This window comes from Rhinolophus hipposideros (assembly GCF_964194185.1).
Source record: "Rhinolophus hipposideros genome assembly, chromosome: 9".
NCBI lineage: Eukaryota > Metazoa > Chordata > Mammalia > Chiroptera > Rhinolophidae > Rhinolophus > Rhinolophus hipposideros.
In genome coordinates, this window is record NC_138055.1 from 91,383,021 (window position 1) to 91,395,852 (window position 12,832).

General features: G+C 53.3%; 1 protein-coding gene across 1 annotated transcript; it reads right to left on the reverse strand.

The window, feature by feature from the left end:
* Positions 1–6,316: 6,316 nt before the first annotated feature.
* Positions 6,317–8,304, reverse strand: TMEM121B (transmembrane protein 121B). The gene has a single exon (XM_081061576.1). The coding sequence runs from the start codon at positions 8,178–8,180 to the stop codon at positions 6,462–6,464; it is 1,719 nt and encodes a 572-aa protein (XP_080917702.1). The 5' UTR covers positions 8,181–8,304; the 3' UTR covers positions 6,317–6,461.
* Positions 8,305–12,832: the final 4,528 nt, after the last annotated feature.

Here is a 12,832-nt window from a genome sequence, read left to right on the forward strand (position 1 = left end):
GTTCAGCAATCATCAGCATAATCAATTTTAGAACATTTTCTTACCCCCAAAAAGGCCCAGCACCCATTAATCATCATCCCCAAACCCTCTAACCTCCCCATCCCTAGGCAACCATTAATCTCCTTTCCATCTATAGATTTGTCTGTTGTGGACATGTCATACGTAAATGGATCATAATCAAGTTCCCCCAGGGCTTCTTGACCCTCTCCTTAATGGCATTCCTGTTGCTTCCACACCCTTCCGCTTTCCTCAAGCCCCCAGTCTCACACTCGTCACCGTCACCGCAAGAGCTGGAAATTCTGTCAGACTGAATGGGGTATCTGCTGTCAGCCCCATGCTGTGAGCTTCAAGAGCACGTATAAAAGAAGCGAGGTCTTTTCATAGTCTTCTGAACCATGGCTAATAAAATCCTGCTTTGCCTAGAAGAGCCCCTCCAAGAACATGTGTCCTCCAAGCTGTGACTCTCCCACCTCTCTGGTCCTACTCCTAAACAGAGTGCTTTAGAGGTGGCTCAAGGTGTGACCACAGCATCCATGGGGCAGGTGCCTGTGACTGCTGGCCAGTGCAAGCCTCCGAGTCCTGGTGGATTTCCACAGGTGTTTCCTGCCTGCTGTCCTGAGCCTAGTCAGGAAAAAAAGGCATGATTAGATGGTGGGTGGTCTGGACATCGCTCCATGCAGTGCTACTTAAAACTTCGATTTGTAACCAGTTTCTTTTTCTGCCTAGGAAGGTCCTCGGCTGTGTTTAGGCTTTGAAGGGGTTTGTTCCGTTACACATTCATTCAGTGGTTTGAGCTGGGATCTCTGAATGCTAGGGCATGCTGGATTTTACTTAATTCCTGCTGATCTTTGAATATGAAATAGGGCATAATGGGAGAAGCTGTACTTACAGTATGATGGGCAATTTTCATTCTGCGGTTGGTGTTCTCTTTCCCCCATAATTAAGGGGAGAGCCAGCCCTGTCCTTCTCCAGCACCTCCTGAGAAGACCTGCCCAGGAAGGGCCACAAGACAGTCTGCTCCAGGCTCTGCAGGACAGTGGGGGCCCAAAGATGCTAGAACTCAGAGTCAGGTGCAGAGCTGGCGTTGCGGCCTGGGCCCTGAGCGTCAGGTCGGGTGTGTTGGAGAGGTTTCCTTAAGGAGGCTGGGCCCCTGCTCCTGTACTTGCCAGCCGAGTGACTTAACTCAAGTTATCTTCCTTAAGCCTCAGGTTGCTTAACTCTAGAATGGGTGCAGCAGGAATTCCTTCCTGCTTCACATATATGTGAAGCACTTAGGTGGTGTCCCGCACACAGGAAACACAGGACACATAGCGGCCAACTCGTTCAGGCGTTTCTACCCCACCCACACTGCTGCCTTTGTGAGGAGTCCATAGGTGTCTTTGCTTCTTCACAAGAAGTGCTCTGAGCTGGTACTGGGTCAGAGCAGTTAATGAACCCGGGGTACTATTTATCTAGCCTCCTTTCCTGTTGTCACTGCTTTCTTCCTGGAGTGTTTGCTTTTTCAGATTATAAAAGTAACATAGGATCCAGTACTTGACATATATTAAGAGTTTAATAAATGTGCTGGCTGAGTGACTATGCTCACTGTGGGAAAATAGAAACAATAGATTCTATAGATTGTATGTTGTGGAAGAAAATAAAGCAACTGCCCCCAGCCCATGGGTATAGGCTGTAAAGTTGGGGTGCTCCATGGCTTTCTGCCAGGAAATAAAAGGGAGAAGGATGGGACCCTTGCTGGATGTCTGGACCCCACTCAGTGCCTCTCACATCACTCCTAAGTGGCTTCCAGGTCCATCTCCTTTCTTTTGGCCTCTCCCCAGCTCTCCATGCCCTGCTGCCTCTCCCAGATCTTGGCACTGGGTCCACATGCTCATCCTGTCCATTTAGGTTGGTCAAGGTAGGCGGGGTGCGCTGTTAAACCAGCCTTGCCTGGAGTCCTCTCTCATGATTTGAAGGATACCAAGAAGTCTTGTCCAATATGCCTGCCCATCCTGGTACCCAGATTCCTTTCCTAGGAGGAATAGTCCCGTAGGTTGTTAACACTTTAGTATGAATTAGTTTACCGGATCCTACCTTTCTGATTAGAGAGGAAGAAGATACAATAGTACCATGGTACCCTGAGAGGACAAAAGGGAGAAGGAGAGGGGCAGGCAAACTTGGCTGGCCCCCACGTTTGCCTGCCACCGACATGGTGTCCTGCCAGTTAACTTTTGTTCAATGCCTCTTCCATAACATTCACACACACTATGAAAACTAGCCAGGACTGCACAGCTTTAATGAAGGGTAAGTTGAACCCAGTTAACAGATAAAGTGTGAAGGGTGCCTGGGGTACAGATTTTGGAGGCAGGCAGACCTGGGGTCAAATAAGAATTCCCTTCCTGGCTAAGTGTGGCACTCAGCAAGCTGCTCCCTCTTTCTGGACCTCAGGAAAATGAGGTAAAGCTGCCCAGGAGGTGGCTGAGAAAGTGGAATGAGCCAATGAGCATCCAGGGCGTTCCATGGTCGTGCACGGGGTACGTTCCCGTGCTCCTCCCAGGGCCACAGCTGCAGGGCCAGACTCAACTCCTCAGGCAAGGCCTCAGTGTGTTCACGGCATGGCCGTTCCTGACGAGGTCACACCTACACCTCTGCTTCACCTTGCACAAAGTGCCTCCTGGTGTGCTCCAGCACTGACCAAAATCGGTGAGAGATAGCTCGTGTAACTATGAGAAATGTATAAATATTTGTACCATGCTTAGTCAAATTGATCATTTTATTTTACATCTAGATGTAGGAAGAAATGAAGGCATGGTCTCAGGTTGTCCTGTAATTATTTCCTGTGTAAAATTTGTCCCCCCATGATTATAAATTTCTTGAGGAAAAGGACCACTGTTGCACATGTCACCTCCCCTAACTCTTACCTCAGCCTCATGAGGTAGGTAATATTACTCCTGTTTTATACTGTCCCAGGAGGTCAGGGAAGGGCCCAAAGCCACAGTGGGAGGCAGAGCAAGCCTGCGAGCAGGCTCTGACAATGTTCTAACTTTGTCTCTGTCCCCCTGCTTGGTCAAACCACTGTGTGGCCTTTGGGATGGCCAGAAACCTCGTAGGGCAACAACACAGAGTGGCTTGAATAGTGCTGGTTGTCTCTGTGCTAAAGGGAAAAAAAACTATAATTTTATTTTTATGCAGACCAATGTTCTGTCTTAGACTTCACAGTCCCCTTTGTGTTAAAAAAAAAAAATCAAAAATAAAACAAAAAAGCCATGGCCTGTTCTCACTCATATATAAATTCATGCTTCTGAAGGGCGCATGAGCAGTAGAGGAGGGCAGAGTAAAAATTAGTCCTCAGGTTTTCCCCTTTGCTAAGTTCTTAGAAAGAAAAGGGAGAGCAAACTCCGGGCGGCCGGGACTGTCCCTCTCAGGCTGAGAGCCCACCTGAGAGCCCTGCCTACAGAAAGCCTGACTAGACACCACAGGTCAAGGCCAAAGCCACACTATCTCCCTGAGTAGCATGCCACTGCTTAGAAGGAAACAGCCAAGGTGAACCCATAATGTAACACAAACCTATAAAATGGTGACAAATGTTACAGTGACATTTAAGAATTGAGTAAGGAAATCAGGACAGGAAAGATCTGAAACCACACAGGAAGCTTGTCACAAGTCTCAAGTATTTTATTTTCAGAACAAGCTGGTTTTATTTTTAAAAAGAGAAGGAGGATTTAAAAACATGATAAATGCTAGTGAGGTGCCACTTCCCTTCTTCCAGGCTCTAACAGCCATCTAGCTCTTCCCAAAAAAACCTGTGGAATCAGAGCCAGGACATGTCCTATTGGAACGGCCTTTAGAGTGGGTCTAATCCAAGCCCAGAGCGACGCCGCTCTTACTGGCTCAAATGTCGGAGGCAGGCAGTCTGCATCGTGAACCCGGGTTCCGCTCTGTGAACTGTGCTGTTGGCATCAGCCTCCGGAGACAGTGCACTCCTGTCTGTCAGGCCCGTGGGGAACGTCTCCAGTTTCACCCCCTACAGATGCCCTTAGGAAGCAGGAAAAATGAAACTTCAGGAGTCATTTTTTCTTGAGAATGGGGCAAGGGAAATAAGTAAAAGGGATAAAGAAAAACACACCAGAACGGAGGAAGGGACTGACCCCCTGAGCACAAGGTGCTGGCACCAAATGTTTGGAAGAGGATGTCAGGCGGTAGGGGTGGCGGTGGGGCCTGGCCTCTACCAGGCATGGCCTGGCCTCTATAGAATTGGCCGGGTTGCCATCAATCTATCAACGTACTTAGGGAAGTGGCAGCTCTGGGACCTATCACAGCCTCCCACCAGAAAATCCAACAGCACCCAGAAATTGTGCAGTCAGTCACTCAGCAGGGCAACCACCGTCCAATCAGTAGAAAGGGGGCGGGGCAGGGGACCAGCCAGGAGCTGGCCATGGCTCAGACACAAAGTCCTTTCACAGTCACTGAGATTAGGTAGCAGAGCAACAGCAAAGCTGGAGAGAAGATGTGGAAACAGAGGAAACAGCTATGGGGGCCCACCCAGGGTCTGCACCCCAGAACTTTGAGCATATGGAACTCAAAGGGAAACCAGAGGAGTCAGTAGAGGAAGGAGAAGGCAGGGGGGAAAAAGTTAGCTGCAACCAACCAGCTTATACTGGACCTGGTAGGGTGAGGGGCTAGAAGCAGCACAGCTAGTGCACTAAGTGTAAACATTTGTCCTCCATTGTTCCCCACTATGAGAGTAGGGAGGCTCAGAAGAACTGTGGTCAAGCCATCAGCCCCTCTGGTGTCTCTGTCTACATGAACATCTTCTGTCAGCAAGTCCCCAAGAGGTTGGGAGAGAAAGGCCCCAAGTGAAAACCTAAGGCCCAGAAAGCCAAAGTGATGTGTCACTGAAAGCTGGTGAGCGACAGAACCAACTCTACGACCCGTGACTTCGGGGCTGATTACCCGTCCGGGCGTGTTACATCACACAACACTTCCCACGCATAAGAGGAGAGAAGGGGAAACAAACATTCTTACAATTTCACCCCACCCCACCCCACTGCAGGGTGGGGGAGACTATTTTTTGGCCTTGCTCCCAACTGTCCTCCTGTACTCTTACCTCCCCTAAAAATACTTATCCTGCCTCAAAGATTCCAAGAGTGATGCTATGAGTGACTATTAGTGAGCAACCCCTGGATGTCCTTTGTCATCAACCTCAACAACAGGAACACCAGAGAGGAAGGCTGGATAGGGGGAGGGTTTCCCTTTCCCTGCAGATTCTCTTCACCAGAGCACAGGACAAATATCACCGCCACTGTTCCTGGTCTGCACCAAACTTCCTAAAGGGAGGGTGGGAAGGGGGAGGACACAGAATTGGATTTCCTACTCCTTTGGGCCCATGAGAGGCCCAACTTCACATCTATCCAGGAACCCCACCAAAGCTGTTGTTCTGAGCCTAGATGTAACCCAGCTGGCAACAACCCTCATGAAGCATAAGAGTTCTGGGTGCAGAGGGAGGGAGAGAGGAGGGCAAGCCGATGGCTAGTACTCCACAGACCCTGTAATAACACTGGCACCAAACCCCAGCTGGATCCGGTGGCCATGTTGAATGCAACTTCCGAGTATTCTGTCTTTATTTTTTGCAAGCAGCATCAGTGTGTGATGCCTCAAAAGTCGAAAGCACAGAGGTAGAAATGCTCACTCACCCAAGAAAGGGTGCAGTTTGGTCCTTAGAAGACGAACCCTCTCCTCCCCCCAAGCTGATGAGAGAGGAATAGGATTGAGGAAGATCCTGGGTGAGCTTCTCCCTTGAGGGAGAGTAAGTGGGCAGCTCCCAGGAGCCCAGCTCTTCCTGGGAATTCATGGCCACAAATTCAAGTAGGAATGAGGAGGGTGGTGGTATGTGTGGTGGGGAGGGGAGGGCCTCCCCAGATCTCCTACTGATTGCAAGGGGCCACAAGGAAACAACACTACACATACTCAGAGACACAGACTTTGCATCCACCATCTGGAAGAAACCAACAGACACAGCAGGGGACAGCAGATTCTGGGTCAATTTCAAGGCATGGGACAATGGTCACTAACCACAGCCTAAAGAAACCGGCACTTCCAAGCAAGGGGGAATGCCTAAGGCCCAGCACCCCCTGCCTGGGCACCCCCTTTCTTCTATCCCCCCACACATACACAACGGATAGGGATTAGGGTGGAGGAGGGAAAAGCAAGAAGCAGAGGTATCCAGCCCCTTGGAGGCTAGGGCTGGGGTCAGGCATGGAGAAGGAAGAACAGAGTAGTGGACCTTCCTCCGTCACCATTGGCTGCTGGGCTGCCTCCAAGCAGTCTTGACTCAAGGGGTACAGAAGGACGCCCTGGCCCTTAGCCCTATTAATAGTTACCTCTTCCAAACCAAGCCTGATCAAATCTGGGTGACAGAAGGTCAGAGGACAAGAGAGCTGGGGTCTCTCAACCAAAAAGCAAGCCCCCTTCGCTTGTCCCCCTCAATTCTGGGCGGCCACAGCCAGGGTGTTCACATAGCCGTGGGCACCCCCGTCGCTCTCCGAGATGCCGTGACCCAGCTGGGAGCCTCCCTGAGGCGGTGGTGGCGGTGGCGGTGCCGGTGGTGCAGAGGGCGGAGCACCATAGCCTCCTCTGGCCCGAGTAGGGGAGGCCCGGCTCCCGGGGTCCCAACAGCCCTCGAGGGCCTCCAGGCCGCGGCAACCGAGGAAGAAGAGGTTCTTGAGCATGAAGATGGAGAGGGGCTGCTGGTAGCTCACCACCAGGAGGCAGCGCAGCGCCAGCAAGGGCACGTCCACCAGGCAGCCGCCCAACAGGCGCAAAAGGCGGCTGCAGCTGCCGGGCCCGGAAGCCTGGCCCCACGACGCAGCCGCGGCTGCTGCGTTGAGCTCGTAGAGCCAAAGCACCGGCGAGGCGAGGGTGAGGAAATAGACTGCGATGAGCAGGTAGCGCAGGTGTGCGGGGAGCGGCACGCGGCCCTCCAGCATCAGCTCCACCAGGGTGAAGCTGTCGAGCAGGTCTAAACACGTGCCCAGGAAGCAGCCGGCGGCGCGGTGCTGCTGTGGCTGCAGAAGCAGGGGCCCCGTTGAGCCTGGGGGGGCGGCCGCCTCGCTGATGGCCCGCACCAGGCTGTAGAGCAAGGGCACCGACAGTGCCATAGTGAGGCGGAAGCCCGTGGTGCCAAAGGGCGCGCGCAGCTCAATGAGGTCCAGGATGGACGTGCCCAGGATGAGCACCACCTTAGGCGTGAAGGCGATGGAGTAGATGAGCCAGGCCAGGTAAGCGAAGGCGAACTCGCCCGCGGCCGCGGCCGCCCCCGGGCCGCCCCCGCGGCCGCCGCGCGCCTTGGCCCCGGCCGCAGCCCCGGCGGAGGCTGAGGGCAGGTGCAGGGGCGGCGCGGCGTGGTGGTGGTGGTGGTGGTTGTGCGCGCCGCTCGCCGCGCTCCCGGGACGGGCCCGGCTGTTCTTGGCGAAGAATATGGCCCAGCCCACCACCACCACCAGGTCGGTGGCGATCCAGGAGCACCAGTACAGGTCGGTGACGGCGATGAGGTACAGGTCCAGCAGCCCGCCCTGCGCCAGCAGCAGCACCACGGACAGCGCCTGGTAGCCCCAGCGGCACCCCGGACTGGGCGCGCAGCCGCGGCGCGGACCCCTGCGGCCGGCTCGGGCCGGGCGGCGGCCACAGCAGCGGCAGCACGAACAGCAGGAGGCGCTGCTGCCGCCCCCCGAGCCGCCGGCGCCCCCAGCCGAGCGGCCCCCGGCGCCCCCGAGGCCCCCGGCCGCGGCGCCCCCGCCGAAGTCCGCGGCGGTCATGCTGCAGGAGGAGGTGGGCGTGGAGGCGCACGAGGGGGTGCCCGCGGAGGAGGAGAAGGCGGCGGGCGTGAGGCCGGCGGCGGGGGCGCCCCCCGGAGCCGGGGGCCCCGGGATCCCCGCGGCGGCCGCGGGCACCAGCGGCTTCCTGATGCTGGCGCTCTCGTCGTCGTCCTCCCGCCCGGCGCTGCTGTTACTGCTGGGGGCGCCGCCGCCTCCCCGCCGGCCGCCGCTGGCGCTGGCGCTGCTGCTGTCGTCTCCCGAGCCTCTCCGGCCGCGGGGGGACCCCCCCCGCTGGAAGAGGGGCGGCGGCCGGGAGGCGGCGGGGGGCGGCGGGAAGGAGCCGGACGAGGACGAGACGGAGCGGGGGTGGCCGAGAGCGGGGTGCATTGTCCTCCCGGGGACCACCAGCTGTTCCTTCCCCGCCAACCCCGGGCTGGCCAGGCGGACGAGGGAGCGGGCCGGCGCCGCCTCCTCAACAGCGGCTCTCGTCCCCGGGTCGGGCAGCAGCGAGATCCGGACTGGAGCCGCGGGACTGGGCGAGCCGAGCCCCGGTGGCAGGGAGCGCGGGTGGGCGAGGGGCTGAACCGGCAGCGGCGGCGGCGGGCGCTGCGGGGCGGGGGCGAGCCCAGGCGGCGCGGAAAGGGAGGCTGGCTGCGGGGAAACCAGGACTGGATTCCGGGGGGAGAGGAGGCGGGGATCAGAGGGGAAAGCGGGCTTCGCTGGATCCGGAGGAAAAGCGGGAGCGGGAGCCTTAACCTCCCAGGGCGCATTTACTCAGGGGGATGAGAGCGGAGGAGGACGGAGTTGTCAGCGGTGAGGACGGGGATGGCACATCGGGCGGAAATTCCTAGAGAAGTTTCCCTGAGGCCGCAGCAGCAGAAGCCCTGGAGCCTTACTGGTTAGTGACCGCTCAGCCTTATTCTCAGTGTGGACCCTGCCGTGGAGCGCCGGGCGTAGGCGACAGGTTCAAGCCTCCGCTCTGGGTCAGCAGTCTTTTGCAGGTATCAGGGCGGCTTTGGCCTCTACCCTGTCCACGACCATTTCCACTGGGCCAGCCTGCCTCTCCTTAAGGCACTTCAAACAAATGGAGGAGTCGGGCCATCCTGATGAAAAGGACCAGGCATGTATTTCCACATATTCATGTGCCCCGCACTGGGTTCAGCGAGCCATCCACAGGGAGGTCCCAATTTCCAGAGAATGGAGCAGTTCTCTGAATAAAACTGCTAGGGAGGGGCGGACAGGTAAAATAATGATTTATGTGGCCCCAGCTAAGTGGGCCTTTTGGTATTCTGAGTTTTTTAAAGCACGAATTGCAAACAATAGGGAGATGTAGCTAGCAAAGAGGAAAACAAAGGGATATTTAGAAGTGAGGTGCCTTGATACAAACAGAGGCTCAGAGCAGGGATGGTGAACGTTACAACCCCCAGCAGGACAGAAGGCACAGCACCTACAGGCACGGGGCTCATACTGACTCGCGCCCATGGACTCAGTCCATGACTGGGGCTGGGTATTTGGCAGTGACTCAGGAAAGCAGCAGACAGAATTATGCCTTACAGGGTTTAGGAAAGAAACAGTGATTAGAGCAGCTGGGGCTCAAAATAAAAGATGAGGCTCATGTGTAATGCAAACATGCCAGGCGCATCCAAGCAGGGCCGGAAGCTTCCTGCCTCTTCCTCCTTCCCCACTTCAGGCTGCATGTTCCCTGCCTTCACTACATGACCCTTAAGCCTTCTGCTGCTGGGCTCACCTTCCTGGACAACACCACACAGCCCGAGACAGGGGTTCAGGCCTTGCCCCTAAACCTGCCGCTTCAATAAGGGTCAGTTTGAGGCAAACTTGCTTTCTCCAGTCTCTTGGAGGTCAGTCTGTGCAACTAATCCGTGGGGATGTGGGCTTTAGAATTCACAACCTACATGGTTTCCACCTGCTCCTGGCACACACAACCTGTGAAAAGTTCCATGTGCAGTCATCATGCCAGGTAGAGCAGGTATGGTAGTAAGAGCTTGAGCTCTGCAGTCAGTGGTCTCAGCTCGGCCACCGAGCTTGTGTGATCTTGGACTGGTTTTTCACCTCTGTGAGCCTCCAATTTTCCAACTGTGAAAAGGGACCGATATCTACCTGAATGGGCTGTTGTATAGAGAGCGGTCATGTGTTCAAAGGGTTTAGGCCAGTGCCCTGAGCAGAGTATGCATTCAGTTAAAGGTCGCTGGCTGGTTATGACGATGTAATCATCTCATGTCTTAACCTCTCAGGGAACATTTACTCGTAACACAGGCCACTAATGACTTTTCTGGCCTGGATTCCTTCCTGAGGCCACATTTACAGTTCTGTTCCCCCATAGCTTTGCACTTCGGTAACGGCCGGGGAGCAGAACTGCTCTCATTAGGGGCAGTGGTTCTTGGAGCTAATTTTCACAGGCTTCCCAGTGTGAGAGATGCAGCTACGCCAGCTGGTGCCAAGGCCCCCCGTCATGGGGCAAGGTGGGGACCAAGCAGCAGATACACCTGCACCGTGTGAGCAGCACATCAGGTCCAGCAGATGTTAGGGCTGAGCCAGTCCAGGTTAGAAAGCAGCTTGGGAGCTGCCCGCTGCCAATGGGAGCGATTACAGGCAGTCTCCCAGCTCTGCCCCAGAGGAACCACCAGCCAACAGCTACCCTGAAAGTTGGCCCAAGACTTCTACTCAAGTTAATGAAACTGTTGAAGGAGCAGAAGCAGTTGATGAAGGCAAAAACCTGGGCTCTGGAAGAACACTAACAAATCTGTCCCCACTCCCCACCCCATGCCCCACTACCCCGGCCCACTCACACAGACTCCCCTCCTGCTCTCACCTGTCAGGTTCCTCTGTGAGGATGGTTTTCTCCCTGGTAACTTGTAACGGTCCTTTGATGTTATCCCTTGTATTTATGGGAAATGTACTGACAATCAGGCAGATTAACTTTCTGTATGAGATTATTTAGCCCAATTTCATTCAGGTCTGAGGCCCTGAATAAAAAGACCACAAATAATAAGGATGAGAAATCGGGGTACACAATAAAATAAGTTGGTCTGAGTAGTAGAGGGATTTCCTCTTTGCACTGGGTTTTTTCCTAAACTTCTGTGTACACACACAGCAAGACTTTGCTTCAGCCTGGAAAGGGATTAACAAAGATGTGACAAGGATGAAAAGAAGGAAGACAAAAGATTTTTTCATATATAAAGTAGGTACAAACACCCCACAAGTATCTAGAAAAGGGAAGACACAGTCACTGAGCACCTCACAAGCACCTCAGGTGCAGGCTCGATATCTTACATACAGTATCTGGAAACTAAGGGACATACAGGTAAAGCAACTTACTCCAAGTCATACAGCCAGTTGAGGGCAGAGTTAGGGTTATATCTAGACTGCTGACTCTCAGCCCAGTGCTCTCACCTGCCTACCACTCTCTTCACAAGCCTCGGATGGCAGCAGCTTTCAGGCGTCCTGTGAGACAGGGACAAACCAAACAGGCTTCAACCCAGAAAGTATTTCCATAAGCACTTATTAAGGCTCATTTGGAAACCTAATATTTTTTGTCCCCCTGGAACAGAAAGGCCACTGGCTCACAGCCTTCCTGGAACAGCAGTAGATGGACTAGAAAGAAAGGAGAGATAGACGTAGTCACTCAGCAGCAAAGGAAAGCTCAGGGAGGCAAAGCTGGCCCTTCCTAGTCCTGAACCAAGGCCCCACTCTTCACTCATCCATTCTCTTCAGTATCGCTGCCCTCTTTCACCTTCACAGCAAGAATAAAGTACAGTCCAAAGGGAGCTGTCAGGAGGTGTGTGGAGCTTCACAGGCACAGCCTGTGAAAAGACACACGCAGGGTCGTCTGGTGTTCAATCACACAGTCACCACACTGACTCTCAGAAAATAAAAGGGAAGCTGGCAGGGAGGTGTGCCTGAAGCAGCATGAATCTGTGATGCTTTGGTTCATTAGGAACTTGAAGCCTCAAAACTACTTTCAGAGCTCTCTGAAGACAGATACTACATCTGCCCCAATTCAGAGCTCTTCTAATACCTGGGGCCAGGCTGTGCCCTGATCTGCTCCACAGATGTCATGGAGATGCCACCATCCTCCTGGATACAGCAGAAGTCCCAGCATCAGTGCCTTTCTCGGTCAGTCTCTGGGCTAGGGATTGGGATTCCAGAGACTGGGGGAAAAAAAGCAAGTCTTTCCTAGGAGTCCAGACCAGGAGGGAGACAAATATGTAAACAATAAAGTATTATGAAGGTTATGACCAAATATTTGTCACTGCTTGAATATAAAGTGCAAGGAGAAGAGGCAATGAAAGATAAGAACTCTTGAACTCTTGAAAACAGAAATGTAATATGAACAGGTTTGCATTTTAGATAAGTTGTTTTGCAATAGAGATGATGGATTGGAGGGGAGAAATAAATGGAAAGAGAGCCTATGTTCTGCTTCTGGCAATACCATGAACTAAATAATATAAAACCTCCCCAGCTTACCAAAAACACTAGATAAAATTTAACATCCTTTTACGCAAACAGGTAAGAGAGTAAGATAAATTCTTGGGGCCATAAATGAAGAGGAAAGTAAAACCAGAATGGTAAATAAGGGAAATAATGCTGTGAGTGCTTTCAGATATGTAGTCTGTCTCAGTAAGGAACACTGTGTAATATGGCGAGGACTAGCCACAAGCAGCCATCTAAATTTGTTTACTTAATATTAATTGAAATAAATTAAAATTTAAAATTCAAATTGTCAGTCTCACTAGCCACATTTCAAGTGCTCAATAGTACCATGTGGCTATCACAAGAACGTTATGGAGATGAGTGTGGCTGTATATTCACTTTATTGAAGTTGGGACCAGGATTCTCTGGATCACTGCCTCATCTCATCCTCAATGTAACTCTGGAAATATCAGATACAGGACACCAGCACTCCTGGTTCTCAGGCCTTTGGATTCCACTGGAACTACACCACTAGATTTCCTGGGCCTCCAGGTTGCCCAAGGCAAATGATGGGATTCCTCAGTATCCATACTTTTTAGAGACTTTCA

Coding starts and splice junctions, on each gene's coding strand:
- TMEM121B (XM_081061576.1), bottom strand. CDS start 8,180: ATGCACCCCGCTCTCGGCCACCCCCGCTCCGTCTCGTCCTCGTCCGGC.